The sequence below is a fragment of the Osmerus eperlanus genome, chromosome 6 (assembly GCF_963692335.1).
Source record: "Osmerus eperlanus chromosome 6, fOsmEpe2.1, whole genome shotgun sequence".
Taxonomy (NCBI): domain Eukaryota; kingdom Metazoa; phylum Chordata; class Actinopteri; order Osmeriformes; family Osmeridae; genus Osmerus; species Osmerus eperlanus.
This window is the reverse complement of record NC_085023.1, coordinates 5,023,578-5,050,772: the sequence shown is the minus strand read 5'-3', so window position 1 is coordinate 5,050,772 and position 27,195 is coordinate 5,023,578. Positions and strand designations below refer to the sequence as shown.

Sequence of the window (27,195 nt, the reverse complement as noted above, 5' to 3'; positions counted from 1 at the left end):
AGGCCCCGTGCTAGGGCATTTAAATGTATAAATACACAAATCCAACTGTAAACAATTCAATTAATGCAATATATTGAACTATACAGTACAGTATGTACTACACTACACAATGTATCCATATGGCCATCCAATTATATGTACATATACAGTATTTGCACACATATATGCATATATATATATATCTTGCAATATGTATAATCTCCTATGCTGTCCCAAGACACATGTATTATGTACAGAGGCCCAACCAGGCACCCAAATGCAAGTTCCCAGTCAACAAATAAGTTGTGAAATAAAAAGCAGGTTGCAAATGGAAAACAAAAACATAAAAGCAAGTATATTTAAATGTTCAACCCCTTTCTTCTTTCATGGTGATCTGTACATCCCTCTCCACTCCTTCCACCTTTCTACTCGTTTTCTCCACCTCTGCTCTCTCCTTCATCTCTCCAATTCTCTTTTTTTCCCCTGTCTCCTCTTTACATCCCGCCTGTCCTCCATCTACCCAACTCTCTTTTTTTCGTCTATTTCCCTCCTCTATCTTTTGACCTCTGCCATCTCTCCTTACGTCTCTTTCTTGTCTCTCACTCCTCTTCAAGCCCTCTCCAACACACGCACACACACACACAGGTGCACACACTCGTTTAACCCTTGTGCTGCCTTCGGGTCACATGACCCAAAGGTTCATAACGAACCATCGTTGTGTTTACCCAATTCTACCCAATACAAAAACAAATTATTTTATTTTAACCTTTGCAATGTGGGGGGTCTGAGACAGCCCAACGGTTAAAAGAAAATGCTTCACTTTGTTTTTGTATGCGGTAAAGTTGTCACAATATGACGGTGGGTCACAATGACTGATGGGTCAGAATGACCCGAAGATAACACAAGGGTTAAAGTAAATGCAGTGTGTATTTGTGTGTGTGTGTTTGTGTGTGTGTAGGAGAGAAAAGCAAGCACTGTGAAAGGGTATACTTAAACATTTAAGTTGTAGCACCAGAGAGTAACTGCTGATGCGACTGTGGCACTCTACAAACACAGAGAAGAATCCCAGTGTCTCCTGTTGACAATATGAGGTTATTTCTGCTATTGTTCACTGCTTGTCATTATCTTTTGGTTTTTAGATACTGCACATATTTCACTGTGAGAGTTCCCCCCTCACCTCTTCTCTTCTTTTTCTGGGTGCATGCTCTCAGGACAGAATCAAACGAGATCCTTGATCATGCCTAATCAGGCTTCAACAAGACAAAGTCCTATGTCAAGGCTAGAACCCTTTCAGCCTAAAATGTGATTCAAGGTTGGAGTGCTGCAGCTTTTGCGTACCACCTCTCATCTTCTGATGTGTTATGCATTGTCTTGTCCACTTCTGCTGAGTGTCGTTTTCAGGAAAAACAATTCCATTGTGGTTTACCTTGTCTCTTCTTCAGCACTAATCTATCAGGGGAAAATGTGCTAACTCTATGGATCCCAGAAAATGTGATCTCCACCTAGTAAATCAGACATGGATGTATCTTACTTCAACGTCAGTTCATGTCGGAACAGTGTGATTTTGCATAAAGGGTACATCATGGTTCGTATCACCTTCCCTTTCAAAATGTGGTGTGAATGCCATAAATGCATACAAGTGGATGAGAGAGAGAGAGAGAGAGAGAGGAGGGGAGGAGTAAGGGAAGGAAGAGAGAACATGAGAATGGAGCATGAGAGAGAGAGAGAGAGAGAGAGAGAGAGAGAGAGAGAGAAAGAAGGAGGAGTTAAGAGAGAGAGAGAGAGACCGGGGGTGGGGGGTGGATACACATACTGTGTGAACCCCGGAGGAACTCTTTCCTCAATTCAAAGAGAAAATCTGCCATCCTCTTCATCACTTTATTGCATCGGTCTGCCGAAGTGGTGAGTCCAGCTTTTTAAACATATCCTCTAACAATCTGACATGCTGACATTTGTAAAGCGGGAATTTCGTCCTGATTTTGTCCAGTTAAACACTCTCCCTGAACTTGCAACAGGTTACAAGAGCTAATGTAAGGCAATCAGCAATGTGTGTGTGTAACGGAGGGGAGGGGGGGTCTGTTGTGTGTGTGTGGGAGGTGTTTGTTACATAAAGTACAGTACATATAGGTTACAAGAGCTAATGTTTGTGTGTTCTATGTTTGTGTGTACATGTGTTTGTTTTTATTCTATGTGTGTATGGAGGGTGGGGGGGTTGTTCATCTGTGTGTGTGTTAGTGTCTTTGTCTGTTTGTGGGTGTGGGGAGTGTGTATCTGTTTCTGTGTGTGTGTTTCGGTATGTGTGTGTGCATGTGATGTGTGTGTATGTGTACGGTACATATACTGCACATCCCAGGAGGATGGGGAAATCAATACATGTTTACACTTTATTTCAAATGTCATGCGGTCAGGTCAATGTTGAGTATATTACTTTCAGAATTCTCTTATCATGGCACATTTTTATGTTAACTGTGTCAATCCTGTCAGGGTGGAAACCAAGACTACAGGGAGGCATGTTAAAGGATGTTCATTCAGAGAATTATGTTTCCAAATCTATAGATTAAGGCCATACATTTCATATACAGACTCAGTGTTTGCAGTGGTTATAGTAATCACACACTGATTTGGCTTAGCTGTTTGACTAATAAATAATTATGCAGCCTTCACCTCCGATTGACGCAAGTTTGGGGGAATTAATTGAGCACATGCTGCCAGCTCTTTCAGTTATTAGGGAAAGATCAATCCACTGGCTAATTCTTCAACCAACATTCTGTGACAGGACTAATTGGTTTATATAGAAACCTTGTCTAGCGGTCATTATTCAGTCTTGACTCTTCAAGAACAAGTATTTTTTTATATCAATTCAAAACAAGGTGGCTTACATTTACTGATTTACTTTGATTACTAATTAATTCAAAATTTCTAGTGGTTGATAATTAAGGCCCTTTGAACCGACTGCCTCTGGCATCCATTCTGGTTGCAATAAATTATTCCTGTGGGGATTAGTGGTTGGTTTTAAAGGAGTATTTTAATTTCTTATCAAGGACAACGTTTAGTGACATTAAGGACTTGAGATCATCATCATCACCACCACCCTAAGTTCCATTTTGTTATGTAATTGTAAATGTCATCATTATCATTATAAGTTCACATAATCATTGTTATTGTATTACTTAATGCCTCCTTGTCATTTTCTGATCATCATCAGAAAGTTATCAGTTATCCTTGTCGGTCATAATCATGGTCATGGTGTTCGTCATCATTGTCTTCGCATAGCATCATCATCATCATAATAATCATCACCACCCATCACCCATCATCACCCTTCTTAACATTTTTATCATGTTTCTCATTGTTGCCGTCATCACCATAGTCATCCTCATCATGGTCGTTGTCATATTCAGGATCGTCACAATTACCTTCCTTGTTGTCAAGCCTGGTTTTGTATTGTCTCTTCAGTCATATCCTCTGAACTGCCTGCCAGTTGGTTATAACATCACTTAATCCTTAAGAATCTAAAATCTGCTAAATGTAAATGCTAAATGTAAATGTAAATGTAATGTAAGAATCTGAAGAGGGAAACATAACATGTGAAGCTTCTAATGTTGGCCGGTACACTACTCAAGCTGCGGGGAACAAATCATGAGCTAATCATCATTCCTGTTCCATCACTGGCTGGTCAGAATTCAGTCTGCTTGCATTGAAAGGAGAACGGATTGGTTGGATCCTAGAAAGGAAGACTATTATGTCAAACTGACATTTGAAAAAACAAGACAATGACTCAGAAAGATTTGTTTGGATCCTTTGTGTGTCTTCCCTTTATGACGCAGATTCGGAAGAACTCTTGACCAGGCTTAAGACAGCAATCCAGCTGTCTGACATCTGGAACTTTAGGCAGAAAAGGTAGGCTTCTGTACCGACAGGGGTGATTAACCCTGAACTTCTCCAGTTCTGTTATCAAAACAGAGACTTCACTGGAGGGATCTGGCCCCACCAGTTACTGACACTTTACATTCTTCCACACTGAACAGTAAACATCTCATCAATCTATTTTCCCTGGTGCACGAAGCCTACATCCAACAGTGTAGTCTCAAGAATCTATACTCCTCCTCCTCCTTCTTCACCTTGTTCTCCGACCCCTCCTCTTCCTCCAATTCCACCTTCTCCTCAACCTCCTCCCACCCCTCCTCCTTCTCCTCCACCACCTCCACCTCCTGCTTTCTTCTCCTTCACTTGCTTTTCTCCACCTCCTCCTGCTCCTCCTCCTTAACCTCCGGCTCCTCCACCACCATCTCCTTCTTCACTCTCCAGGAGTCCAGGATGAACCACTCCACGGTGGTCACCCCAGCCCCGATCTTCTTCTCCTGCAACGTCAGCCCCAGCGCCGAGCCCGAACTCCACATCGGAGTCACCAAGAGCGAACCCTACTCCGTCGCCATCCCCATGACAGTCTTCTACAGCACCATCTTCCTGTTTGGAGTATGACCACTCTGCTACACTCTCCTAATGCTGCGGTCTAGTCTACCCTGCTGTAACACTCCCATCTGCTCTACTGTATTCTGTTCTGCTCTACTTTGCTCTGCTCTACTCTGCTATGGTCTGCTCTGCTCTACTCAGCTGTACTGTTATGCTTTGCTGTATTCTGCTCTATTCTGTTCTTCTCTGCTCTACTCTATATTGCTCTATTCTAGAATATTCTCCTGGGATGTCATGGGCTCTAATCTGCAGTACTCTTTTCTATGATTATACTATAGTCTCTATAGTTAAACATCAATATTTAACCATAAACCTTTATGGATGTTCCTAAAAGGGATAATGTGTTAACGTATGATGAAAATGGTTTGTAAACTGACCGTTGAACCTCTGAATTAAAAATGTGTTCATTCCGTGCACGGTAGACATGTGTGACAAGACATAACTTAACCCACCATCCAGGTCCTGTTCAACAGCGTGAGCGTGCTGACACTGGTAACAGACGCTCGCATGAGAGTCAGCGCTATACGTCTGTATCTCCTCAGCCTGGTGCTATCAGGTACCCTCTCTGTGCACCTACAATCACATTCAGTACACCTCAACCCTATAAGTCTAAAAACTTAAAGCCACTGAGGGGCTGCTATACGGACTTAAAACAAACAGTCTATGCCTATAGTAAACTAGCTGACGCGCTCTCTTCTAACTTACACCGCTCTGTAGCTGGCTGTAGAAATCAGACTCCAATAGTCATTGTTGCATTTTGATGGCCATTTATTGACCACAATGTTCTTCCAATTAACATGCAAGTCCATGTGTCAATTAAGCTCCAACAAACAAACATTTTGACATCCACACCAGCATTTAATGTGTGTAGCGATTTGACACAGTCAAAAACTATTAACAGCACCCATGTTACCTGTTGAAAGGTTCCTACTTAGGTGAATAGACATCACTCCCAAGCTCACTAGTGACACCAGTGGACAATTTGTGTCCTACACCCTCAACCAATAAAAATGGGTCTTACACTTACATTCCTGTCTTAACCTCTCTTCTCTCACCACCACCACCATCCCCTCCCTCCCTCCCTCCCTCCTTGGCTGCTTCTCCCCCCCCCCCATCCTTCCTTCCAGATATCCTGCAGCTACTGACTATCCCCGTAACTCTGTACCGGTACTACTGGGAGAGCTACCCCTGGCGTCTGGGCCAGGCAGCCTGCAAGGCGTACTTCATGGTGCGCCAGATCTACTGTGCCACCACCAGCTGGGTGATTCTGGCCTTCACGGCCGAGCGCTACGCTGCTATCTGCCACACCATGTGGTCCCTGTCCAGCCTGCAGGTACACACAAAGACGTGGGCCGTGTGACTGGATGTTTGATTGATGTGTTTGACCGGCAGAATGACAGGCTCATTGACTGTGATCAATGAGCCACAGGTGGAAGTGGGATTTGGATTCCACACGTTCAAAGTGACTTTGAGGTGGTTGGTTGTTTGCTAACTGTGCTCCTCTCCTCCGCTCCCCTCTCCTCCCTCACCTCCACCTTCTTTTCTCTTCTCTATCGTCCTCTCCCCTCCCCTCTCCTCCCTCACCTTCTTTTGTCCACCCCCTCTCTTCTTCCTTTTCGTTTCCTTTCCTATCCTCACCCTGCCTTCCCTCCTCTCCTTTTACCCCCTCTTTCCTCTCCTCCCCTTGTCCCTCCCCTCTCCACCCCTTACACCTCCCTTTTTGCGCTCCTCTTCTCTCCATTCCCTCCATCCCTTCTCGCTAACAGAAGTCCCGTCTGCCCTGCCTGCTGACCTGGGTGTGGGTCCTGTCTCTGGTGTCGGCCGTGCCCTTCGCCGTTGTCTACGGCCACGCCCGAGCCTGCATCCTGGACTACACCGCCACCTCCCCCGAGGAGGCCTTCCATGTCTCCACCATGTGTGAGATGACGGAGGCCGACCCGGCGCCCATCTACAGGGGAGCGCTGCTGCTCAGGGCTGGCCTCTGCTTCCTGGTGAGAGGGGGTGGAACGAGGGACGGGTGGAGAGATGCAAGCAGGAGAGGAACCTGAAAGGGAGGGATTATTCTTAGAACGTCCTCGCTTGAATGAGACAGGTGTGGAGGGATGGATGGAATAGCACAACAAGAGCAGAGTAAAGATAGTGTTAAGATACACATTTTAGTCCCATCCATCTCTCAAATTAAATCAAAGTTCATGTGTAGTGCTCTTTGAACAAACAGAGGCATTCACAGATGCCCATAGATTTGCACCTAAATCAACATAAAAGCCTCAAGGAAGACAAGGTAAAACAAAACTCCCCAAAAAAAAGAAAATGGAAGAAACCTTCGGAGGAGTAGTTCAGTGAGGGATCCCTTCCTCCAGAGACGGTTGGTGATCCAGAGAGGCGCAGACCAGTGGCTGAATACAATTATGAAGTCAAGAGATAAAAGTCAAACATTTCCAAGTGAATGGATGGCAAAACACAAAAGGGTTCTGAATTAGCGGACTGGCCTTTGTCCGTTTGGACAGAGACAGGGCTGGGAAGTACAGGATCAGCAGGTCACACGGCTGCCAGGAAGTATGTGTGGTCGTTCAGAGAACATGAGAGACCAAGTCTCGTCGTTGCCTAGGTCCACCAGACAGTGTAGGATGAATAGGACCACAAGATGGGCAAGAAGGGACCAGGAGCCTTGGGTAATCCATCATTTGAGACTGATGTCCACGTTGGCAACTAGATCCGACTAAACTGATAGCAAGGCCAAGTCTGATACAGGGTGATGAGGCGGGTATAGCAGAGACAAGCCTTTAAAGTCCTGTAGATGCAGGATAACAACGGTGAGTGAAAAACAGAATGGGTAGATGGGTTCATAATTGCTGAGTCATATCTAGCGCAGAAGTCCTGTTGTGAAACAGACTAAACTGAAAGGTTTTTCATCCAGCCTTAAACACCAAGTCTCCCTGATGGAGAGACATTGGTTGCAGAGGAGCTATATATAAGAATGCCCTTTACCCCTGCTGTTTTCATCATGCAACCCCCAGTTAGACCTTTACAACCATACCACACACAGTTAGACACTTCAACAGAAATTCTACACACACAGTAAACAGTCATTTCAGTATATAGTAGTACAGACGTACAGTGTAACACCCGAGCTCAGGTTTGCTTTGTCGTTCCACCACATGCAGCTCAATACGTACATCTGTCCTCCACTTCTCTCCATCTCTTCCCTCGTTCCTCTCCAGGTGCCTATGGTGGCCATCCTAGTCCTCTACCTGCTCATTCTGATCCACCTGAAGAAGAACGAGCACCAGAGACGGGCCCTGGGCCTCACGCACCCAGCGCCCGATGACAGGAGAGACATTCAATGTCACCAGAATAGAAAACTACTGCTCAATGAGAGGAGGGCGCTGAGGCTTATGGGTGAGAACGGAAAGACTTAGCAGTGATCGTTTAGAGTGGAGATGGGGTGTAGTGGAGCCAAGTTTGTGGGAATGAGTTCGAGTGGAGCCAGGCAAACATCGTTCACCAACAATAGTTCCCTGGAAACGTAAATGTGCTTATTTTCTGCTGTTTTAAGTGCCCAAATGCTGCATCCTCCAATAGGCAACATTTATAATTACCTGAGTAATTTGGCCAACATAGTAAACTGCACATTAACGCCACTTTCATTAGAGAGAGATCCTGGAGAGAGAGAGATAGAGAGACAGAAAGAGAGAGAGGGAGGGAGGGAGGGAGGGAGGGAGGGAGGGAGGGAGGGAGGGAGGGAGGGAGGGAGGGAGGGAGGGAGGAGGAGAGGGGTGTATGGAGAAACAGAAGCTGTAGAGGGAGGGAGAAGAAGAGATAGAGAGGGGAAGAGAAAAGAGAGGTGGAGATAAAGGGGAGCTTAACCCTTGTGTTATCTTCGGGTCGTTCTGACCCATCAGTCATTGTGACCCACCGTCGTATTGCGACAACTTTACCGCATACAAAAACAAAGTGAAGCATTTTCTTTTAACCGTTGGGCTGTCTCAGACCCCCCACATTGCGAAGGTTAAAAGAAAATTATTTTTATTTGTTTTTGTATTGGGTAAAATTGGGTAAACACAACGATGGTTCGTTATGAACCTTTGGGTCATGTGACCCGAAGGCAGCACGAGGGTTAAGAGATAGAGAGAGCAGCGAAGAAGGAAGAGAGAGAGACAGGTCTTCCAAACAGGTGGATGAGGACAGGGGAGCGTGGAGGATGAACGCTGTACTCCTATTGTCCCCCAGGCGCGGTGGTGGTGGCCTTCTTCATCTGTAACTTCCCCGACATCGCCTCGTCCCTGATGCAGGTGTACGTGGTGGTGTGGTCTGATAAGGTACTCTCGGTCTACACCATCCTCAAGTCCTACCTGGCCCTCCCCCTGTGGTACGCCAACAGCGCCCTCGACCCCCTGCTCTTCTGCATCTCGTCCCACACCTTCCGCAGGGCCTGCTGGAAGACCCTGGGCCGCCTGAGGCCTCGCTGCCCCAGGATGCGGCCCCCCACGGCCGCATGGCTGGCCCAGAGGACCTCCAGCGGGGCAGCAAGCGGGACGGGCAGGGATGGAAGTGACTGCTCTGGAGGTCCGAAGGGGCCGGCCAGGACAGTGACTCTGGGGCAGGGGGGGCCAGACAGCACCGATGGGGGCGTCGCCAATCAGCAAGAACTGGAGCATCACACACTTTAACCAGATTATATTTACAGACAGCATCCAGCTTTCCCTCTACCCATCCTCCTTTATAATCTACCTCTCTCGCTCAATAGTTTTAAACTTCAACAGAGTACCCACCTTCAAGAAAGTTAACGCTTGTCAATGGAGCGATCCCCAGACCCTCTGTACAAATGAAATGTACGAGGGTCTGGTTAGGACCAGGCTAGGCATATGCCGCCTGCCGAGTACCAATGGTAGGCAATAAGGGAAGTGAGAAGAGGGTTGTAAAAAGTCAAGCAAACACTAACACATTTACAGAAGGAACATTTACTTTTAGAGTATCATATTCTCCATTTTGATGTATTTTTGTGATTTCCTGTCACAAATATCAGTGCTGTGGTGCAACAATCTTGTGTTTCTCTCAAAGGTAAAGGTCTTCAGTTTATTTTTGCTTTTAATTATGTGTACAATATTTGGTTCATTGGTTTTGGCAGTTTTTATACTGTCTTTGGTTGGTGTGTACTGTAATCAAAGTATGTGTCGTTAAAGCCGTTTTGTTAATTAATATTTTCTATTCAGAGTAGGTAGCCTACACTACTTGATTCATTATTTTGGTGGCTTTGTTTCAGTTTTCTTGAAGATTGGGTTTGATCTGTCTGTGTTGCTGGTTCAGAGTTCTGGGAGCTCCGACAAGACTACATCTCTCTTCTACAGCTCTTCATCTATCTCCGTCTTCGGGTCACTGTGACCCACCGTCGTGGTGCAAAAGGTGGGTCACAATGACCCGAAGGCAGCACAAATCAAATCAAATCAAATGTATTTGTATAGCCCTTTTTACACGCAAGCATGTCACAGAGGGCTTCACATATGCCCATAGAACTGCCCCTCAACCAACCTAAACCCTCAAGGAAGACAAGGAAAAACTCCCAAAAAACTCTCAACAGGAGAAAAAAATTGAAGAAACCTTGGGAGGAGCAATTCAGAGAGGGATCCCCTCCTCCAGAGACGGTTGGTGAGAGAGAGGAGCAGAACACAGGCTAAACATAGTCATACAGTGTCGATGGGTTTTTAAAACACCAAAATCCATTGTTCAACTTTATAGATGTAGGACAGGACCGGGAGACTCGCGACCAGGTCCAGCGTTGGCTGACCGACGACCAGGCAGGTGCTGACAACTCAAACCCCCCACACCACAAGGGATGTGTGTGGAGGGGGCAGAGAGAGGAGAGCAGGGATTAGAGAATGCCAGGAGCAGCTAACAGTTACAGTCATAATATAATGAGATCCCCACCGGTCAAGTGTGGACTGGTGCAGCAATTTAACAGAGCAAAAAAGGGGAATTTGATGCAACCCCACACACCAAGACAGCGACAGCCCCCCTCATTTGGAACATGAAATCTGTTCCAGGGGAAGAGAACTCTAAAATAAGTTATACTTATAGAATAAGGATGGAAACAACCCGTCCCCCGTTGCCTCCAACTAGTAACATACTTACCTTTAACAGTCGTAGAATTGACTAAACAATAACGTTTTTAACCTAATTTTAAATGTCGAAACAGTATCAGACTCCTTAATTGAGACGGGTAATTTGTTCCAGAGAAGAGGTGCTCTATATGAGAACGCCCTACCTCCAGCTGTTTTTTTCTTAATTTTGGGAACCACCAGATAGCCGGCATCTTGAGATCTAAGTGTCCTTGCGGGGCAATAGGGTGCAAGGAGACCGGAGAGGTACAGTGGTGCCAATCCATGCAGAGATTTGTAGGTTAGTAGTAGAACTTTGAAGTCAGCTCTGGCTTGGATAGGGAGCCAGTGTAGAGAGACAAGAGTAGATGTTATGTGATCAAACTTTCTTGTTCTGGTCAATAGTCTAGCAGCAGCATTTTGCACCCGCTGTAAATTTTTTAGGTGGGTAATTGGGAGGCCAGAGAACAACACATTGCAATAGTTCAATCGGGACGTAACAAATGCATGTATTAGTTTTTCGGCATCATCCTTTGAGAGAAATTTTCGTATTTTGGCAATATTACGTAGATGGAAAAATGCAATTCTGGTAATTTGCTTAATATGGTACTCAAACGAAAGGTCTGGGTCCATTGTGACTCCTAAATGTTTTACTAGCTGGCTTTGAGAGACTTTGACGCCGTCTAGGTCTAAGGTCAGATTGGAAAAATTATTTCTATATTTTTTAGGACCGAAAATTTGAACCTCGGTTTTATCCGAATTTAGAAGAAGGAAATTTGCAGTACAAGGGTTAATGGGGACACACTCATAAAGGTGCATCCTGGGAGATAACGAAGGATACGGTTGCCAAGCCAGACCTGAGCTCCTTTGCTAATTAGAATGCACACAGTGCATAATGCTACAGTGTCAATTTGTAAAATGTATGCTCGGTGTTGTGCCGCAAGAATTTTCCAATGTAAAAAATGTGCCGTGGCTCAAAAAGGGTTGAAAAACACTGGAATAATGTGTGACGTCTATTGAATGCATTGGCTTATTGTGTCGTACTAAATAGCTGTTGTGTCACCTTTGCTTTGATGTAGGCTAAATGCTTTTGAACCTATTAATCAATCAAATATTTTTACTTGTCAGGATGATGATCTTTGAATGTCAACAAAGAAGAGCTATTTTCAAATTATATTTCACAACGGTTATCACACAAAAGAAGGCAGCTGTTTTCACTAATATGTCACCCAAAACGGATGGTCTGAGGTGCAAACATGCTTCAGTCTTTCTGCGTTTGTTGTAAAGTTCAAGAAGCAAAGACCAAGATACTTCATCCAATTCCCAGTGCAGGGCAATTGACATGAGTGGTTCATACAATACTGTATAGGTCCAGCATCACCTGGGGTTGTCCCTCACGGCCATGAAGGACGTGGACAAAACATCCCTTCTGAGTGCCTATATCTCATACAATGGTCTCTTCAGAAAAGTGGTGACCAAAGCATCAGGGTGCTTTGTTCCGCTGGAAGAGGGCAAGGACATTTGGCCTAACATAGAAAATATAGGCCTAGGCTTATGTACAAAAAGCTTTAGCCTGTATGCATAGGCAGGTCATTCACAAACTGAAAAATAGCTTAGGTTGTTCTTGTTTATCAAGTTTTAAAAGAGGAAGAACTTGGCGTGTTGTACAAAATTCGATACTGTTTTGTATGTTTAAGACAGGAATAAATAACTTCTCTCTCACTCGTGTCTGTTCTCTACAAGAGATTGGCTAAAATCAGTATACAATTGACTACGGCAAAATGGGAATTTGAAGCAGGTTGGGCGAGTGGATAGTCCCACCTACTGGTTACACACTTAGGTCCGTGTACCTTGTGGCCATTGGTTTTTCTATTTTGCAACCCGTGTTGACAAACGCAAAATAGGGCCGTAATATCGTTTTGTCACTTTAGTAAGTCGAACACACATTTAAGTATAACGGCTTGTTTTTGGTTGTTTCCTTTTTTTGGGGAATAATGAAATAACCAAATAACACAAATGGTATAACGAGCCATTAATCGTTGTTTTTATTATTCCATATCCTTTATGCTGATATCTGCAAAAGATAAAAAATAGGCTCGTAATATCTATTTGTCCATTTCGGAAGTCAGAACCAGATGATGGGGAAACAACCAAAAACAAGCCGTTTTACTTAAATGTGTGTTCGACTTACTAAAGTGACAAAACGATATTACGGCCCTATTTTGCGTTTGTCAACACGGGTTGCAAAATAGAAAAACCAATGGCCACAAGGTACACGGACCCACTTACCTACAGTTAGGCCATTTCTAGAAACCAGTCAATCGTTTAGGAAGACTTTTCAAGACTACACATTTCAAATAAGCCTGTCAGTGTGAGCGTTTAGGAAGACTTCTCAAGACTACACATTTCAAATAAGCCTGTCAGTGCGAGTTTTTAGTAATCGGAGGGAGGTCGAGGTCTATCGTTACTCTGCTCCCAATGTAATGACAATAGGGAGTTCAAAGCGTCACCAAACACAAAATCGATTTGTATTTGTATGTTTTTTTTTCTTCTTAACTGTGTAGGCCTAGTCAATAACAAAACTGTGAGCTATAAAGCACAGAGTAGGCGTACGTTTAATAGGCTGCTATTGATTTTACGAGTTTAGTGAGTTAATCAATATCAAATATCATATTTAATAATTTAAAAAAAATATATATATATATCCTATAATACTGTATATTTGTTTTACCCGAGGTCAAAATGAACAGGTCAGAAGGACGGTGCCGCACACTGCACACCATGCCTCTGGTGGCCGGTTTACCGTTACGGTGTAAAGCGAACGATTAGCCAAGGTGAACTGACTCTGGATCCGTACTTTTTGTCAGCGACTGAGAAGGTTCTGACCAATGGGATCCATTCTTTTACGCGAGGCGTGACGGCACGGTAAACAGCGGAAGATTCAACTCGAACATGGCAGCGGAAAAAGTTCCCAAATACGACACACAAAACAGAAGGTAAATCCAGATTGTTAGATATTACAACAAATTGATACATGTCAGCTGCATTGGTTATAGTTTTGTAAAATCGAGCTAACTACATATTAGCCCATGATCTTAACGTTACTAGTTTAGGTAGTTTAGACGAACTGTATAGCACTGTTTAGGTAGCTAGCTAGCCATCTCTAGCTACTGTAGCTAGTGCTAGCTACTGTGCTACTTTTTACAACTGATGTTCGTGATACTTTAACGTAGAAAACACTTGAAGTAAACAACTTTTCTGATAAACAACCGGTCCTGAACAAACTGAAAACTTACTACGGTAGCTATCTTGTTTGTCTGTCCCCGTAACATAACGTTCCCCGTCTTTACCCTCGTCTTCTTCCCCTTCCACCCCGTTGTTCTTGCCCTCGTCTTTTTCAACTTTTACATTCGGTAATCGGTACCCCTCCCTCCCTTCCACACACCCACCCACCAGAGGCATGGTGTGCAGTGTAGCGATCAGCGTGGAATCACCGGTGAACCGACGGCCCATCATCTTCAACCCGGACTTCTTCGTAGAGCGGCTGAGGCACGAGCGCCCGCAGGCCTTCACGGAGCTGGTGCTGAGCAACATCACGCGCCTCATCGACCTGCCCGGCGACGAGTTCGCCCAACTCACCGGAGAAGCGGAGCCTAGACTACCAGCACCGGCGGGCGGATTTCTGCGTTCTCTCAACTTCCTTAAACGCAAAGGTCGACCACCATAACCCTTCAGTAGTAACCCGTTAGAGGGAGAGATGGGGAGAGGGGGTGAGAGAGCGTGAAAGCAAGGGATATGGGGTGAGAAAAGGGGAAAAAGGGTGAGAGAAGGGGAGGTAGGATAAGAGAAGGGAAGTGAAAGATAGAGATAGAGGGTGAGAGAAGGGAAGGATGAAAGAGGGTGAGAAGGGGAGAGAGGGTGAAGGGGGAGATCAATCCAAATATAAGTGAAAAAGCACCAATATTCTTGCAATCTCGGCTATTGTTTTGGGCCATGTTGACAAGTTGGCATTCTGTACCTATTCATGTTGCATGGGCAAGATCTATTATTGTTGAAAGTCTTGTGTAATATGAGTTGCTTGAGCTGCTAGCAAGGAGAACGGCAAACACTGCATTCAGAATGACTGCTTCAAACCCCACACTGTAATGCCTGAAATTAGTGTTTAGACCGTGCTTTTTTAAAGGCTTTGTGCTTTTATTTGAGATCGTTTCTTCTTCGAAATGTAGCCTGCAGTGACATTCTTTACTCCATTTGTTGTTTCACTCAAAGGAATGTTTTGGCATCATTAGTTCCCAACGAATTGTTGGGAACTGTTCAAAGGGTGATATTTTGGGTGGGTTCGTGGTCTGAAAACCTCCCCATCATGACGATAGTAATCTAAAGTGGTTGTTGTTGTTGTTTAGCAGAGAAAGGGATGGTGTTTGGATCGTCCCTGACGGAGGAGGGCATAGCCCAGATCTACCAGCTCATAGACTACCTCAGCAAGAGTGAGTTTTGCATCCTTACCCCGTTACCATAGCAACAACACCATTCATGATCCAAGTTTCCACTTTTTGGTACAAAAATACATTAAAAACAATCTTTGTACAAATGCATACCCTGTCTGTTGAAGGCATTCATTACAGTGTAGTTGAGGAGGAGAGGGGGACAGGGAGGGAGGGCACAGGGGTGTACACAAGTCTGAGCTCATGGTCTATTTCTAGCTGGGGGGTACGTCATATCCTGAAAGGGGACAATGGTGGAGAATGGTGGTGAACGGCTCATGTCAATAATTCATCTCAGAGCACTTTGCGGTGTCTCTTTTTTGCCCTCCCTCTTTCCTCCCCCCTCTCTCTCTCTGCCCCCTCTGTTTCTTCTATCTGTCTCTCCTGTCTGTCTCCCCCCTCCTGTCTTTCTCTCCCCTCCTGTCTGTCTCCCCCCTTCTGTCTGTCTCTCCCCTCCTGTCTGTCTCCCCCCTTCTGTCTGTCTCCCCCCTCCTGTCTGTCTCTCCCCTCCTGTCTGTCTCTCCCCTTCTGTCTGTCTCTCCCCTTCTGTCTGTCTCCCCCCTCCTGTCTGTCTCCCCCCTCCTGTCTGTCTCTCCCCTCCTGTCTGTCTCTCCCCTTCTGTCTGTCTCTCCCCTTCTGTCTGTCTCTCCCCTCCTGTCTGTCTCTCCCCTTCTGTCTGTCTCCCCCCTCCTGTCTGTCTCCCCCCTCCTGTCTGTCTCCCCCCTCCTGTCTGTCTCTCCCCTCCTGTCTGTCTCTCCCCTCCTGTCTGTCTCCCCCCTCCTGTCTGTCTCCCCCCTCCTGTCTGTCTCCCCCCTCCTGTCTGTCTCTCCCCTTCTGTCTGTCTCTCCCCTTCTGTCTGTCTCTCCCCTTCTGTCTGTCTCTCCCCTCCTGTCTGTCTCTCCCCTTCTTCCACTCTACTCCCAATGTTCTTTGTCTGTATGCATCCCTCCCTTAATTCTCTGTATTTCTCTCTCTCCTCTCTCTCTTTCTGATTTTTTTTCTCACCATGTTCTGTTTCTCTAAACCTCCATTTCTCTGCCTCCTTTTTGCTGTGGCCCTCCATTCTTCCATCCCTCTTCCTCCCTCTCCTCCTCGGTTTTCCCCTCCCTCCCTCCCTCCCTCCCTCGGTCTGTCCCTCTCCCCCCCCCTCCAGACCTCCATGTGGAGGGCTTGTTCCGGGTTCCAGGCCACAGTGTTCGCCAGGCGGCCCTGAGAGAGATGCTGAACACCGGGGCTGAGATTGACCTGGAGACGGGGGCCTTCCACCCCAACGACGTGGCCTCGCTGCTCAAGGCCTTCCTGGGAGAGCTGCCCGAGCCGCTGCTCACTCACAGACACTACCACGCTCACCTGAAGATAGCTGGTACTCAGACATACACACACACTCTCACACACACACACTCATATAAAAGCACACACATGCACATGCGCGCATACATACATACATACATACATACACACGCACATATACATGCACACTTACACACACACACACACACACACTCACACTACTAATGTGATGCTGTGAATACTAATGTGAATACTAATAAATACACTACATACATACACATTAGGGTATTGACTTGTTCGGTACAAGGCTTTTGATTTGGTACACAAAACCAAATGATTCTTTTGATTTTTTATTAACCCTAATAGTTAACAATGAATAATTTTACACTAGGAAAATAAAATCCATCTTAAATTGTGTGAAATCTAATGTTCTTAGTGCCACTGTGCTCAACAAGACAGCCAGACTATGTAACAGGCAATGTGCTGTCTCGCACGCTCACCCCCAAAGAAAACACTGTACAGCCGTGGCCAAAAATATTGGGAGCGACATACATTTTGTGTTTGCAAAGCTTGCTGGTCCTTGGCATAAAATGACTGCTAACATAATTTCAGTAAGTCATATCATCAGCACAGGGGAAAGTGTGAACTAGTTCTAGGCAGGTGAAATCATTCTGATTGGATTTTAAGAGCAGATTGACTGCTGTAAAAGAAGGGACTCTTGCATACATAGAACATTTTTGCCCCCAGAAAGCTTAAAAAAATATGAAATATGCCTTATTGTGATTCCAGTATTCTATAGAAACATGTGAAAACATTTCCCTCAAATACTGAACCAGCAAACTTTGCAAAACACAACATTTGTCGTTGCCAAAACTTATGGCCACGACTGGACTCCATGACAGGCTGGGAGACACGCTAAGCTAGCTTGCTGCAATATAGCTAGCTGTTTTTGTTTTAAATGCTTCCAAGAAGACCAGATGGATCAGGGTTGGCACCGTCATTGTTCAAAGTAAAAAATTAAATAATGATAATAATAATGATCGTACTTTATATGATATTTAAAGAAATGAAACAATTGCTGAAAGTCGAGGACATTTGTCTGGCAGTTCTACTGTTTTGCTGCATTGAAAACGTAGTGAACCGTGAATTTTACACACTTGGGCACACATCCACGCACACACCCACGTACATATGCACAGACAAACACTGATATTTGAATATTTTGACCAATGAATTATTTCTGCACAAAGGCTTTCTGAGTGCATAGAAGATCAAATTATGTCAATAGAACTCTCACACACCTACACACACCCACACATGCACACACAGAGCAATCAGTCAGCCTAATCAGTGCGGTGACAACAAGTCGGAATAGAAAAATGCCATTTCATGTCAATCAGAATTTCTTAGTTGACTGTGACCTCCATCTGTTCAGCTGCCTTCTCTTCCCCCGTCTCTCCTCCCTCCTCCCTCCCCCCTCTCTCTGCCCCCCCCCTCTCCCCATCTCTCTCCCCGTCTCAACCTCCTTCCTACCCTCTCTCTCCTCCCCCATCCCCCCTTTCTCATTTCCCTTTCTCCTTCTCCTTTCTCCCCCTTTTTTCTCTCTCTATCTCTCTCTCTCTCTCTCTCTCTCTCTCTCTCTCTCTCTCTCTCTCTCTCTCTCTCTCTCTCTCTCTCTCTCTCTCTCTCTCTCTCTCTCTCTCTCTCACTCTCACTCTCACTCTCACTCTCACTCTCACTCTCACTCTCACTCACTGTCTCCCCCTGTCTCCTTTCTCCCTACTCCCTCCCTCCCTGCACCCCCAACCCCAGAGCTGACCCAGTTTGACCAGCAGGGCAACAAGACGGGCGTCCCAGACAAGGAGCGTCAGATCCAGGCCTTCCAGCTGCTCTTCATGCTGCTGCCCGCCCCCAACCGCAGCCTGCTCAAGCTGCTGCTGGACCTGCTGTACCACACGGCCCGGAAGCAGCACGCCAACAAGATGTCCGCCCTCAACCTGGCCACCATGTTCACCCCGCACGTCCTCTGGCCCAGGAGCGTAGGTGGCGGGGCAGGGGGACCCGGGGGGGGGGGGGGGGGCGGGGGGGGCTTAAAATGAGCCTTAAAAGCTTTCCTTTTTTTCGTTGCATTTCGTTGATTTTTTTGTTGTGTATGATTGGTTGTGGGGTTGTGCGTATGATTGCGTGTGTGTTTGTGCCTCCAGTTAACAGCCAGTGATCTGCAAGGCAACATCAAGAAGCTGAATGATGGGGTGGCCTTCTTAATCAAACACTCACAGAAGCTGTTCAGGGTGAGTCAGAAACACATCTCTCCGCCACCTGCACCTTACCTCTCCTACACTACCCAGACCCCCTGCACCTCCTCCTGTTACCTCTCCTACACTACCCAGACCCCCTGCACCTCCTCCTGTTACCTCTCCTACACTACCCAGACCCCCTGCACCTCCTCCTGTTACCTCTCCTACACTACCCAGACCCCCTGCACCTCCTCCTGTTACCTCTCCTACACTACCCAGACCCCCTGCACCTCCTCCTGTTACCTCTCCTACACTACCCAGACCCCCTGCACCTCCTCCTGTTACCTCTCCTACACTACCCAGACCCCTGCACCTCCTCCTGTTACCTCTCCTACACTACCCAGACCCCCTGCACCTCCTCCTGTTACCTCTCCTACACTACCCAGACCCCCTGCACCTCCTCCTGTTACCTCTCCTACACTACCCAGACCCCCTGCACCTCCTCCTGTTACCTCTCCTACACTACCCAGACCCCCTGCACCTCCTCCTGTTACCTCTCCTACACTACCCAGACCCCCTGCACCTCCTCCTGTTACCTCTCCTACACTACCCAGACCCCTGCACCTCCTCCTGTTACCTCTCCTACACTACCCAGACCCCTGCACCTCCTCCTGTTACCTCTCCTACACTACCCAGACCCCCTGCACCTCCTCCTGTTACCTCTCCTACACTACCCAGACCCCTGCACCTCCTCCTGTTACCTCTCCTACACTACCCAGACCCCCTGCACCTCCTCCTGTTACCTCTCCTACACTACCCAGACCCCCTGCACCTCCTCCTGTTACCTCTCCTACACTACCCAGACCCCTGCACCTCCTCCTGTTACCTCTCCTACACTACCCAGACCCCTGCACCTCCTCCTGTTACCTCTCCTACACTACCCAGACCCCTGCACCTCCTCCTGTTACCTCTCCTACACTACCCAGACCCCTGCACCTCCTCCTGTTACCTCTCCTACACTACCCAGACCCCTGCACCTCCTCCTGTTACCTCTCCTACACTACCCAGACCCCCTGCACCTCCTCCTGTTACCTCTCCTACACTACCCAGACCCCCTGCACCTCCTCCTGTTACCTCTCCTACACTACCCAGACCCCTGCACCTCCTCCTGTTACCTCTCCTACACTACCCAGACCCCTGCACCTCCTCCTGTTACCTCTCCTACACTACCCAGACCCCCTGCACCTCCTCCTGTTACCTCTCCTACACTACCCAGACCCCCTGCACCTCCTCCTGTTACCTCTCCTACACTACCCAGACCCCCTGCACCTCCTCCTGTTACCTCTCCTACACTACCCAGACCCCCTGCACCTCCTCCTGTTACCTCTCCTACACTACCCAGACCCCTGCACCTCCTCCTGTTACCTCTCCTACACTACCCAGACCCCCTGCACCTCCTCCTGTTACCTCTCCTACACTACCCAGACCCCTGCACCTCCTCCTGTTACCTCTCCTACACTACCCAGACCCCCTGCACCTCCTCCTGTTACCTCTCCTACACTACCCAGACCCCTGCACCTCCTCCTGTTACCTCTCCTACACTACCCAGACCCCTGCACCTCCTCCTGTTACCTCTCCTACACTACCCAGACCCCTGCACCTCCTCCTGTTACCTCTCCTACACTACCCAGACCCCCTGCACCTCCTCCTGTTACCTCTCCTACACTACCCAGACCCCCTGCACCTCCTCCTGTTACCTCTCCTACACTACCCAGACCCCCTGCACCTCCTCCTGTTACCTCTCCTACACTACCCAGACCCCCTGCACCTCCTCCTGTTACCTCTCCTACACTACCCAGACCCCCTGCACCTCCTCCTGTTACCTCTCCTACACTACCCAGACCCCCTGCACCTCCTCCTGTTACCTCTCCTACACTACCCAGACCCCTGCACCTCCTCCTGTTACCTCTCCTACACTACCCAGACCCCCTGCACCTCCTCCTGTTACCTCTCCTACACTACCCAGACCCCCTGCACCTCCTCCTGTTACCTCTCCTACACTACCCAGACCCCTGCACCTCCTCCTGTTACCTCTCCTACACTACCCAGACCCCTGCACCTCCTCCTGTTACCTCTCCTACACTACCCAGACCCCCTGCACCTCCTCCTGTTACCTCTCCTACACTACCCAGACCCCTGCACCTCCTCCTGTTACCTCTCCTACACTACCCAGACCCCTGCACCTCCTCCTGTTACCTCTCCTACACTACCCAGACCCCTGCACCTCCTCCTGTTACCTCTCCTACACTACCCAGACCCATGCACCTCCTCTTGCACAAAATCATCATATTAATGATAAGTAGTGCTGTTTCCGTATAGTTGGCTCTGTAAAAAAGCTCTGATGTGTGAAATAAAATTGATTTGTGACACATTGTTGAGAGGTCTGGCCTGCCCATCCACTCTCGCCTTGATGTTGACCACGTTGGTCCCCATGGAAACTTGACTCAGGGAGAGATTATGGTCATTTGCATGTGAATGCCGCCCAAAATAAATTAAAATCTGTGCGATACAAAAAGGAGGGGGAGAGAGAGAGAGAGACCCAGCCACTCAGAACAATAGCCGCTGATAGCTGTTAGTCTGCACTACCCAATGGTAACGTCTTTCATGGCGTTTCAGTGTGTGGTTGATTCAGGACTTTTTGATTTGGGGACTGATTGTTACTATTATTTGGGATTTACATTTAGTCATTTAGCAGACGCTCTTATCTAGAGCGACTTACAGTAAGTACAGGGACATTCCCCCCGAGGCAAGTAGGGTGAAGTGCCTTGCCCAAGGACACAACGTCAGTTGGCATGACCGGGAATCGAACTGGCAACCTTCGGATTACCAGCCCGATTCCCTCACCGCTCAGCCACCTGACTCCCTACGGTACATTCAAGGGGTTATAACACTGTGTGTGTGTGTGTGTGTGTGTCTTTCTTTGGTTCTAGGCACCTGTCTATATCAAAGAGTATGCCCGTTTATACTTCACTGGATCAAACACCCTACTGGCAAAGGTCAGTTTAGTCTCTCCCCCTCCCTCTCTCTCTTTCTTTCTGTTATTCTATTTTTTCTTTTTCTCTCCAATTCCCCTATCCCCCTTCTCTGACTCACTCTGTCTGTTCTCCTTTTTTCCTCTCCTCTTCTTCTCTGTCTGTGTGAGTCATGCAAGCACTGCACCCTCGGACCCCGAGTCACGCCCAGTCTGTCAGTTTGATGTGCGACCCTTCTGCCCCTAGGATGACCCGGCTCTGCGCTCTGGGGCGGGGGGCGGGGCTGGGGAAGGGGGAGCGGAGTTTACCCCATGCTCCACCTCTAAGAGGTCAGGAGGAGGATCGGGAGGTGGAGGAGCAGGTGGGGGTGAAGGAGAAGCAGGAGGAGGCGAAGTCTGTGGGAGCAGTCATACTGAGGTGGCTCTGAGGGAGCTGTACCAGCAGGTCAGCACCATGCCTGAGTCTGCCAAGAAGAAGCAGCTCATCAGACAGGTAGGGGTGATGACGCACACACACACGCTTAGATACTCCTATTAGTGGCACATGATTGTGTATGTGACATTGAGGAGGATAATAACAGTATGTCCTTCCTGTGGGTGTGTGTGTTCTGTCCTGTGTGTGTGTGTTCTGTCCTGTGTGTGTGCGCAGTTTGAGAAGCAGATTCCTGGAACCCCCGTGTGTGACACTCAGACGCCACCTCACAGCAGGAAGCAACATCACCGACGATCGCGCTCCTTCGGTGGAATCATAAAAGTTAGCAAAAACACCCACACAAACACACACACCCACGCACACAACAATATACACTGTTATTAACCTCCTCCATGTCTCTTTAAATACAAACAAGCAATCAATACCACAGACTGTCAATACTGCCCTTTTGCGTGTGTGCGTGTGTGTGTGTGTGTGTAGAGGAGGGTTCTAGGAGGCCAGGGTAGCAGCAGCCTGGAGACTCCAGGCCCCAGAGTTCCAGCGGAGAGCCGGGGCAAGGAGAACAACAGCTTCACAGGAGTGAGGACCAGCTGACCATCTCACACACACACCACACTCTCAACCAAACACACCACCTCATCACCACATATACACTCAACAACACACACTACATCATCACCACAGTACACACACAACACCACACACACAGTATCAACATTTATGGAAAGACAAAAACGTATGACATCACCACACACGCACTGAAACACACACCATTGTCACCTGACCAAAGACTACACTTAGCCCAGAAACACGGCGCTCCACCAAACCCCAGGCCACAGTCACCAAACCACAAGGGGCTCATCCAACACTGACATCATCACGCCACGAGCTAGCAAACGTCACGGGGTTTAGGTGGGTGGGGCTTCACGGTGCCGGCAGACCAGAGACGGGGTTGTCCCTGAGATGAAGGGGTGTGGGGACACAGGTGACATGAACGTTGTGTCAACATCAGGACAGCATGGTCCTGGTGTGCTGCTCTCAGCCTCCGTTCCAGAGCAGACAGAATGAGTCAGAGAGAGGGAGGGAAATGGTGACAGGGAAGGGGGGGTGGTGAAAGATGAGGGAGTGGGAGGGCTTATTCATTGCTGTCAGTTGTGCTGGGTCCTGGCTGACTCATTCTGCTGGTCTCTCCTTAGGTGGAGACTAGCGGCTGACTCGCTGCTGGTCTCTCCCTTCTTAGGTGGAGTCTAGCGGGAGACTCACTGCTGGTCTCACCTAGACTAGACACTGACTGGATAATCACTACTGGTCTTTCCTAGACTACGAACTAGCTTCAAACTCACTACTGGTCTCTCCTAGACTAGCTGGAGACTCACTACTGGTCTCTCCTAGACTAAAAAACTAGGTTGAGACTTACTGCTGCTCTCCTAGACTAGAGACTAGCTGGAGACTCACTGCTGGTTTCTCCTTATGTGGAGACAAGCTAGAGACTCACTACAAGAATATCCTGGACTAGAAATTTGCTGGAGACTCACTGCTGGTCTCTCCTGTACTACAGACTATCTGAAGACTCACTGCTGGTCTCTCCAAGTAGCTATAGACTCACTGCTGGTTTCCAAGACCAGAGATGCACTGCAGGTCTCTCCTATACTACTACTATTTTACATTACCATACATTTTATTCAATTAACAGGCTTTTATCTAAAGCCTCTGTTAATTGCAAATACTGCATATAGAAAATACAGCAGAATATTGAAGATCATATGCTAGGTCCGATACTAGAGACTACCAGATGATGATCATGAAAATGATGATGATAATGGTGATGCTATTATAATTGATATGATCTGATAAACTAACAGGTTATTTTCATCTCTGTCTTTCTCACATGCACTTCCATCTCTGTTTCTCTCCCAGAAGCCTCTGTCCCTGAAGAGGATCTTCCTCTCTCCAGACCAAAGAGAGACATCTGTCTGACACTGCTTACATGCAGGAGAAGAGGGGATTACAACGGAGGAAACAGCGGTGCTCAAATGTATCTTTTCATTTCCAAAGACTAATGAGCCGCTGCAGTGGCCAGTCAAACCAAACATTATGTCATATTTCCAGCGTGGGTAGATGGACCAAGTCAGATCACACAGAGCTCACCAGACAAACATGGCTCCTGAATACCATTGACATACTTATTATATGCAAAACTGGAAAATTGGTTGCATGTTTGTGTAGGAGAACATTTCTCTTTGCAGCCTTAGTGACTGGTCTTGTTTTTATCTAGCTAGTACTGTATGGTGCATGGTAGCTAGCCTGTACCAGTCACACTCCACGAACTCACCGTGACATTAGTTTTTCTTCATTTTTTTTCTTCATTTACTTATCGCTTTAAATTAAATATTTGTAGATGTTAAACATAATTACATTACATACTACCTGGAAGACTAGATTTGAAATGCAAAAATCATTGTTGTTTTCCCCCCTCTCTGAGCTGCCTTATATTCCTGTTTGACCTTTAGCATGCATTCTGAGGTGTAATGAATTATCTTTTGTGTGAATTATAAAGATTTCTTGTGGTCTTAGACCGTTATACTAGCTGAGGTTGGTCTGAGCTTTAGTAGATTCAGATAGGTGGCCTACATCCCACAGCTGAATTAGTTTCTATATGTGCCTTAATTTCATATTTTAAGTATTTAAGTTTCAAATTGCATTCTATATTTTATTTAATCATAATTTAAACATAAAACATCATCATTTTCATTTGCTGAAAGTGTACTTAGCCAGCTGTATGTGTTTAGCTAGCAGTGAGAGTAGGGCTACAGCTAACTCAATCCAATATGGTTAACTTGTAGATAGAGAATGTTAGTACAGCAAATCTGCTGCTAGCTTGCTGAACGTGGTTAGCTAGTAGAGGAAGTACAGACAGTAGAGCTCTAGCTAGCTGCATGTACTTTACTAACAGTGGGGAGAGGGCAGTAGCTAGCTAGCAGTTTATTGTCAGTGAGGATAGGGCTGTAGCAAGCTAGCATTGTGTGGTTAGCTAGCAGAAAGAGAATATAGTTGTTTTTGGAGCATCAGTTGGTGAGGCAAAGCCAAAAGGGTAGTTCATGTGTTTATACAGTTGGTGTCAGCATGTTTGTTGGGGAGCAAGTTCTTTCAGCCAAAGTCTTAAACTGTCAACACTGTGATCTGTCTATTTAAAACATTTTTCATCTGCCAAAAGAGCTTTAATTCTCCCTGTGTTTTATGCTTTTTGTCGCTGGTTTCCCACATTTTATAACTTGTTTTTACTCGTGTTCTATCTATGCAAACATTGAATGAGGAGTTTACTTTCATTATGGTTTATATTGTTACATGCATGCAAATCTGTCAGAGAGAACATTTCAGGTCTGTCTTTTTTAAAGTTTTGACATATTGGGGGGGTAGCCAAATTGCTGAGAACTATTTCTGACTGGCGATTCAATGAAGTTTGAGAGACAGATATATGGAAGCTAAAGATGTGTGTAGCAGAACTTGAATAAGCAACACAGAGGTTTAACCAAAACAGGTTTGGTATCTGAGGTCCACTTTTTTTCTTCTGTTCACTGCTGTGAACTGCATTTCATACAGCCACCTTATTTCAACTGTTACATATCGATACCTAAATGGGATTTATACCTCTTATCTCTGATCAAAGAGATGCATATTGTTTATCACTGTGTTCTAAGTGCTAATGTGAAGCTGTCCAGCACTCCAGCAATAAAAGACCCACATCTCCCCGAAGTTGTAACCTTGTCGATTTGTCTTGGAAAAAATAATTGTTTACACGTGCACATCAAACCACACTGTCAGCTGTCTGTTTTTGTGTTTGTGCAGTACCACCATCAACCACAAGGTGTAGCCATTGAGTTACAAATGATCATTTTTGCATGAAGAAACAAATTGATAGAAAGAGTTACTGTCCAACAATGACTTTCTATGTTTGACTGCATTCTCCATTCCTGTACTGGAAATTAATTTTGACATTCCAGACATAAATCTATCTCACTGCTCAGTATATTTACGTGATTGAGACCTGTATTTTTCACTTTCTGGCTGAAGTAGGCATTTCAGTCAACTGCTTAGGGAGTATACCAATGTATTTATATGTATGCCTATATATTCCATGTTTTGGCCGAGAGTCCTGGGCTAAATTCCTATTTGCCATGAAAGTACTGCAAGTGAGTGGTCAGAGAAAGAGAGAGGGAGAGAGGCTCTCCACAATACGCAGGAATGTTCTGGTGTGTTATTATTCTGTCCGTGCCGTTGCATGTTTGGTGTTGTGAGCATACGTTGCACACGGCTGTTCAACAGACCTGCAAGAGGGTCCTGTACTTCCTCAGGCCCTGTAAACACACACACACACAGTGCAGGCTAGTCAGAACACACACACACAGTGCAGGCTAGTCAGAACACACACACACGGTGCAGGCTAGTCTGAATACACACACACAGTGCAGGCTAGTCAGAACACACACATAGACGGTGCAGACTAGTCAGAACAGCAGCATTGTTTTGCATCTCAAGTTACAAAAGTGCAGGTTTTATATAGAAGTCAACTCCTACACAGACCCAGTCGTGGAAATCAACTCAGACATAATCAACCCAGTCTCGTCTGAGCTGCACACTGATCTATGCATCCATCCCTCAAGTACACACACACACACACACACATATCCTATAAGTACACAGCCAAGTGTGTTTGGAGTGGTTGTTGGTAGCGTTTCAGTCTGGGAACAACCTGCCTATGCTCAGCATTGTTGTCTAGCTGTTCTGCCTTTCATTAGTCCTACCAGTTGTCGGAAACACAAAAGGAAATGGAGTGTATATGACATTAATGGTGGGTAACAGGTGGGTACGACGTAGGAGACGACGAAAGGAGCACTGTGTTGCGTTGACTCGACACCACACACATGGAACCGGCGCTCGTCGTCAGGCGTCGTGTTGCAGAGTTCCCGACCAGTGTTGGGACAACTGTCCTCCTCTCCCTCCTCCACCTGCTCTGCAGCTTAATTGCAAATTAGTATTGTGTCCTCCCTTGTCTGAGCTCCACAGTCAGTCTTACGTATCTGTGTGCGCGCGTGTGAGAGAAAGAGTAGGCGGGAGAGAATTTGAAGTTTGAGTGTGTGTGTGTGTGTGCATTCCTTTCACGGCTCTGTGAGAC

General features: G+C 46.6%; 2 protein-coding genes across 2 annotated transcripts; both read left to right on the top strand.

Moving 5' to 3' along the window:
• Window positions 1–1,798: 1,798 nt before the first annotated feature.
• Window positions 1,799–10,492, top strand: LOC134021982 (pyrokinin-1 receptor-like). Its single transcript, XM_062463116.1, has 7 exons — window positions 1,799–1,881; window positions 4,288–4,455; window positions 4,912–5,008; window positions 5,580–5,785; window positions 6,219–6,443; window positions 7,674–7,851; window positions 8,683–10,492. Exons 2-7 carry the CDS (start codon window positions 4,297–4,299, stop codon window positions 9,120–9,122), a joined length of 1,305 nt encoding a protein of 434 aa, XP_062319100.1. The 5' UTR covers window positions 1,799–1,881; window positions 4,288–4,296; the 3' UTR covers window positions 9,123–10,492.
• A 2,910-nt stretch (window positions 10,493–13,402) lies between these two features.
• LOC134022741 (rho GTPase-activating protein 19-like) lies at window positions 13,403–25,775 on the top strand. The gene is made up of 11 exons (XM_062464492.1): window positions 13,403–13,543; window positions 14,004–14,260; window positions 14,954–15,034; window positions 16,185–16,394; window positions 18,134–18,360; window positions 18,526–18,612; window positions 21,549–21,614; window positions 21,954–22,082; window positions 22,239–22,343; window positions 22,503–22,601; window positions 23,940–25,775. Exons 1-11 carry the CDS (start codon window positions 13,500–13,502, stop codon window positions 23,997–23,999), a joined length of 1,365 nt encoding a protein of 454 aa, XP_062320476.1. The 5' UTR covers window positions 13,403–13,499; the 3' UTR covers window positions 24,000–25,775.
• Window positions 25,776–27,195: the final 1,420 nt, after the last annotated feature.